General features: G+C 38.8%; 1 protein-coding gene across 1 annotated transcript; it reads right to left on the reverse strand.

The window, feature by feature from the left end:
* Nucleotides 1–1,314: 1,314 nt before the first annotated feature.
* On the reverse strand, nucleotides 1,315–3,578 carry LOC136970019 (transcription factor SPT20 homolog). The gene is made up of 6 exons (XM_067264384.1): nucleotides 3,508–3,578; nucleotides 3,387–3,438; nucleotides 2,023–3,304; nucleotides 1,874–1,942; nucleotides 1,532–1,798; nucleotides 1,315–1,452 (listed from the first exon to the last, which is right to left on the reverse strand). The coding sequence occupies exons 1-6, from the start codon at nucleotides 3,563–3,565 to the stop codon at nucleotides 1,315–1,317; spliced, it is 1,866 nt and encodes a 621-aa protein (XP_067120485.1). The 5' UTR covers nucleotides 3,566–3,578.
* Between the last annotated feature and the right edge of the window lie 2,573 nt (nucleotides 3,579–6,151).

The raw sequence follows: 6,151 nt of genomic DNA on the forward strand, positions 1-6,151 counted from the left end.
AAAACAGGCTTCCTATTATGCAATAAATCCCGTTAATTTCGACAACGGCACTCTGTTTATTTTATTTATTTATTGTTTCGAAAGGAAATGGAAAGCTTTAAATGAAACCACTCTGACTATTTTGTTATTGTTACATGTAATATGAATGGCGTGTTTCGTGCTTATACCATTGTTTCAGGTGTCAAAGGCTACCATATAATAATTCCTAAGAAATCCGACGTTCTGCGGCCTGCTTGCCGTTTAATCACAGCCAATCTTTACCTATCTACTATTTGAATTGTATTAGCGTTTTCCATCGTTTAAAATATTACTAAACTAAACCTTTAAATATGCGTGTTTTTTTTGTAATCTGAATGCGATTTGCGAATAAATGAAAGTGCTCGTATATTGTACAAAGGACTGAATCGTGTTTACTTTTGTTTCTCTTAAAGATTATTTTTTCGTATTTTTGCCATTTGTAGAGAGCTCCCGAAAAACACCTACGGTCACAGTGGCTCTGTATATTTATCAATTTTCTATTTACGTTTAACGAGATTTTTGTTACCATGTAAGCCATAATAAATTCTTATTGCGACATTTTCATCCGATAGAATTTTTTTCAGCTGGATTCCTCTACAGTATCTGTCAAAGCTTTGGTTCGTTTCGAGTAGTCTCACTACCGCCACGAAGTTTCGTTGACGGCGAAGCGTAGCGTTCAGCTTCCGATCGACAACAGGGTCGATTTTACTGTGAACGTAACACCAGAAATGACTTAAATAACATCGAAGACCGAAAGTTCGCCGCGTGAAATTACGTCGTTTCTTGTGTAAGGGGAAATGAAACACCAACGTCTCAATGGGTCGACCGTATTATACAGGTAAAGACGCGTTCGCTGAATGGCCGGTTAGTATTACAAGTAGTAGTCCGTCGCGAATTATTTTGACAGAAATCATGAGCAACTTATTATAGGTGAAGTCGTTAAAGCCATATTTGTGTCTATTCCGAGAAACATTTCCATGTTGGTTATTCTGATCGTTAACACGTCGAGTTAGAATAATCGATTTCTTGCGAATATAAGGGAAAAAATGAAATATTTTTGCGACTACACGAAACATAAAGTTGTTAGGTTTTTCGTTTGTGTGAATAGAGTAGTGGATTATTTGCGTTTTTGAACTGAAATAAACTCCTTTATTTTTAGTGTAGCTAATCGTACGTGTAACAAGAATGTGTGAGTTCTATCAGTGCGTGTGACCGTAAAAGTTGCATTGACGAAAAAACAAAAAAGTCTTTATTATAGGTATAATTTTTATTTAGAAGTTCCTTTTAGAACGTCAATTATTCTTCCAGCCGCTGACGGACTGCGTCTCTGACTGCCCGGTAATAGTATTCGCCGACCTGTGGTCTGTATTGGCGGAAAAATTCGAGTGCGTGCTGCAATACACCTTCGCCGACATGGCTTATGTGTGCAAGAAACTGAAAGGAAATTTTGCAAAGTTAATTAACACACGCCAGACGTAAGCGCATCTTTCTTTTAGCGATTTTTCAAACTCACGTGCTCGGCTAACTGCCTGACAGTGGAAGACGTAGATGCTGCACTTAAGTCGGCGTCGTACGTCTGGACCACGTATCTGGCGAATTCGTAGTAATCGTCGCTGTAAGGGAGGCCGTAACGTCGTTCGAAAAAAGACCTGACTTGCTGATAATCGCTCGATGACGGATCGTAATCATATGCCGAATACCCACTTCCAATTGCTTCTTCCAGGTATCTTCTCAGCTGTTGTCTACCATGCCGCAACTGCTGTCTAATCGATTCTGCCACCTGAAAATAGAACATTTTAACGTAACATTACACGTTGTGCGACAAATGACTATATTCGGATATTTCCGTACGTACTTCGCTTCCGCTCGGGAAATTCTGACGAACATAGGTTTCGATGGTTTCCGTGTCAACGCCTTGTTCCACCTAAACGTGTAAAAATTCGAGCGTTTTGAAACCGAACTCACAATTAGCAGTGACAGTAGGCAAAAGACTGGCGAACTCACCATTTCCCGAAGTTGTTGAAGTTGGCTTCTGAAGCCGGAGTAGCCTGTGGATTCGTATCCCCCGTAGTTTTGATCGTACTGCGTGTATTCGTAAACTTGCTGCTGCACGTAGTTGGCCTGAGATCTGAGCTGTTGCGCTAAACGTTGTACTTGGTTTCCTGGCTGCTGATGTTCTGCATACAGTTCTTGGGCCTGTTGCAGTCTTTGCTGCGAACGTTGTTGTGCGCTGTGCAGAACGTATCTGACTTGAGAGAGTACTCTAGTCAACTGGCTGTCGTACTGTTGACCCTGATAGCTTTCATAGTAGCGGTTTGCTTCATATCCGTAATCATAGGACTGTCTTCCGTAATGAGAGTATTGCTGATAACCGTAGTACTGGCCATACTGCTGACGCGAATAATCTTCGTCGCCGGAATTCTGTAAGAAGTATTGAGTACCTTGATAGATCTGCTCCCTCAGATAGCTGGCCTGTTCCTGTACTTCCTGCAGCAATTGCCGAGCCTGCTGACTCGGTTCGTAATCCGACTGTTCGTAGTGGCTCAAGATATATTGGGCTTTACCCAGCTGTCTCTGTGAGTAGTATTGTGCGGCCTGCAGAATGTATTGTACCTGGTAGAGAATTCGTGCAACCTGCTGGGATCCTTCGTAATTTCCCTCTTCCTGGGGATACTGCAAATATTTATAAACCTGTTGCTGCAAAGAGTACACTTCTGATTTTACTTCCTGGATTAGCTGCTGTTCCTGCTGACTTGGCTGCCGTCCAGACTGCTCGTACTGCGAAAGCGATTGCTGTGCTTCTTCTAGTTTTCTCTCCGTGTAATATTGTGTTCTCTGGAGAACATTTCTGACTTGGCGTAGAACTCTTCTAGCTTGATATCCGTATTGTCCTTCGTACTGGCCGCCAGAGGAATAATATTCGTATTCGGAATATCCAGAGTACTGACTGCCAACGGGATAATATTCGTATTCGGGATAATCATAGTACTGACTGCCAGAGTACTGATAGCCTTCGTATCCCGGATATTGAGAGTACTGGCCATATCGCTGCTGCGAGTATTCCAAGTATTGATAAACTTGTTCTCTCAATTGGCTGGCTTGCGATTTCACTTGCTGAATTAACTGCTGAACACGTTGGTCATACTCTCCTTCGGTCTGCCCAGAGCCGACAAGGTACTGTTGACTCTCCTGCAGTTTTCCTTCGCTGTATTCTCTAGCGTACTGAACGGCATCTCTCACTTGTCTGAGAACTTCACTGAGGTCTTGATATTCCCCGCCTCCGTATCTGTCATTAGAAATGTGCGCGTCAAATTTAGAACACCGCCGAGAGTGATCTCTTTTCGAATGATATAATTAATTTAACTTACGGTTCGTATCCACCTTCTTGTTCATAATTGCCGTAGCTTGGTTCGTCGTACACTGAATAAATAAGATACGTTTCGGTAAAGAGTGAATGGAAAGTTTCGAGATTCGAGAGAAAGCTCCTACCTGGTTGAATTGAAGCGTAAGCTGCTCCGAATAACAGCAAAATTGCCAAGCACTTCATTTTTCACACTTCTAGAAAGACGTCGACACGATTGTCAGTCATTTGTGCTCGTGTAAAATTAATTTCATCTTGTAAAAATACTACCCGATAACTGCAGTAATTAAAAAACATTACTCACCTTGGAATGTTCGGAAGTGGTTAAACACCGTTGTGAGTTGCTTGCTTTTATACTTGTGCGTTATCAAATCTCTTTGTACTTTTTCTGATAAGAATCGCGGTACAAGATAACTCTTTTGATTAGATCAACTGCAATTTGATTAATACGTCTAGACGCAAGACTGGCGTGTTGCGTAACAGAAAGGATACTCTTGTTCGCGTTGTTAAACGATGTAAGAGGCTAGTTCACTATTTTTGTTTTTTGATTTGTTTGAACACAGAATTTCGGCACGACTGAAATAAATGCCGTATGAAGATGAAATCAGTAAAGAGATTCAAGTCCGTGTTCGAACGCCTTCTGACGCATAGCGTGCAAACGGAATTGCTTAACCATGAATTGTGCGTACTGAACGTTTTCTATGTGCTATTATTTTCTGCATTCGTAATGTGGCAGTGCTTTTCGATCGGTTACATTGTCAATGAAAGACGCGAAACAGCCCATTTTTGACGGTAAATAGCGTTTACACTAATTTATTTAATTTTACGAACTTCTGTACAATACAGATAGTTGTGAAATCAAGTGTAGCTGTCAGCAGAGATGAACTTTCTTCCCTTTTATCTTATCCCGCTGCTGTTATTATTAGCACTAACAGAATGAGAAAAAAGTGATTCGGAATACTGATTGGGACGGAAAATTTCAAAGTCTACATTCTCGATTCACGTGAAAGATTAAGAATGATATTTGTAAACGCTGGGAAGTGACATTTGCGTGCTTAAAGGGTACTGAACTCTTTGTCCGTTCGCTTTTGCAAAGATCTTAAGTGCTAGCATAAGAATAACGAATACAAGTAGAATGCCCGATGTTATATTGAAACCCGAATGAAAGCGGGAATCGCGCTGAAAATCTGATATCATGAAAAATCTTCATTCTTTTAACTGTCGCTGGACAGAATTTTGCGCGAAAATGACCGTATGAACACTACCGAAGAACATATGTTCGAAAAACCTTTCCCTAACACTAACATTTTTCTCATCCCAATAGTAAACTGAGTTCGCTTTTACACTAATAGACACAGTCTGTCCATCTGCACTGTACGGAAATCACGTTTCGATACGTTTTTCATTTTACATTTAAAATCGTTTCAGTGGTATCGATGAATTTGCTTTCAATCGATCGAAACGGAAAGAATCGAGGAAGAATTAACGGTACGCTCAAGACTGTATAAAACAGTCAAACATTATGCATTTTTCGTTCGTTTGTAAGAGCCGTACCTTCGTGGAAATACGTCGGTTGGAATACCGTGAAATATGAAATATTTAAGACACATGACTTTTGCATGAAGATTTTAATACTCGCTGCAAGTTCTCGTGGAAACGTCAACGATTTTAGTCGCGAGTTCGTTTAGTTAATTCGATAACGATGAGATTATACTTCCATAACACCCACTTTAGCGAAATGTATCGTCTCTGCTAAAATCGAATTACGGCCCTCCTCCAAACCATTAAATAATAATTATAAACAACGACATTATTTGCTAAATTTCCAGCTGTGCAATATAATTCGAATCAATACCGAAACTCGATTAACGATAACGCAGTTACATGCGCAGTTGATATGGATACGCGAAACTCGGACAAGTGTTTAATGCTCAAATTGAAGAGAAAATGGATACAAAATGTTTACAGTGTATTGAAAATATTAACAATAGGAGAATATCTAAAGACAAATTGATGAATACAGAAGGAAAAACCGTCTTGGAATTTGTTCAGGAGAATTAACTAGTAGTGTTGAACGGTAGGATAGTGAGAGACACTCCCGCAGAATATACTTTTATTTTTCCGAAAGGGAAATCAATTACTGACTATGTGATTTGCTCTGAATTTTTTTTAGAACATTGCAAGTCGCTTAGTTTTGGAAACAGATGAATCGGACTATTTTCCAGTCCAATTGGTGCTGGAAAGTAATAAGGAAAAAAATGGAGGGAAAAACGTCTCTAATCAAGTAGACAAGACTGATATAGGTAATAAACAGTCTTATAATAAATTAAAATTTTTAAAAGAAGCAGATTACAAAATTAAGGAAATGTTGACTCAAGAAAAAGAAAATAAGCTAATAAATAATTATAAAAACTTAATAACAATATTAAACGCTTGCCGATTTAAAAATGTTCAGGAACCTATAGAACTGGTTACAAATGCGACTGGTATGATGATATGTGTTATAATTATAAAATTAAAAAACAAAAGAGTTTAAAGAATTTTAGAAAATTAAATACAGAAGAGTCTCTAAATAAATATCTAGATAATAAAAGGATATATAATAATTTAATCATAGCGAAAAAGATTTATTACTCAAATATCAGTAAAAATTTAACCGAATCAAGAGACTCCAAAGTTTTTTGGTAAATAGTTAATGGGTTCCGAGATTCGAAGTTAGAAAATAGAGTAACAAAAATGGCAGATAATGCTAGTTGGTTAAAATATTTTAAA

This window comes from Centruroides vittatus, unplaced genomic scaffold (genome assembly GCF_030686945.1).
Source record: "Centruroides vittatus isolate TY-2023 unplaced genomic scaffold, ASM3068694v2 contig_1863, whole genome shotgun sequence".
NCBI classification, from domain to species: domain Eukaryota; kingdom Metazoa; phylum Arthropoda; class Arachnida; order Scorpiones; family Buthidae; genus Centruroides; species Centruroides vittatus.

Coding starts and splice junctions, on each gene's coding strand:
- LOC136970019 (XM_067264384.1), bottom strand. CDS start 3,565: ATGAAGTGCTTGGCAATTTTGCTGTTATTCGGAGCAGCTTACGCTTCA. Junction 1,943..2,022: donor TTCAACAACTTCGGGAAATG/GTGAGTTCGCCA, acceptor TTACACGTTTAG/GTGGAACAAGGCGTTGACAC. Junction 1,799..1,873: donor ATTTCCCGAGCGGAAGCGAA/GTACGTACGGAA, acceptor TTCTATTTTCAG/GTGGCAGAATCGATTAGACA.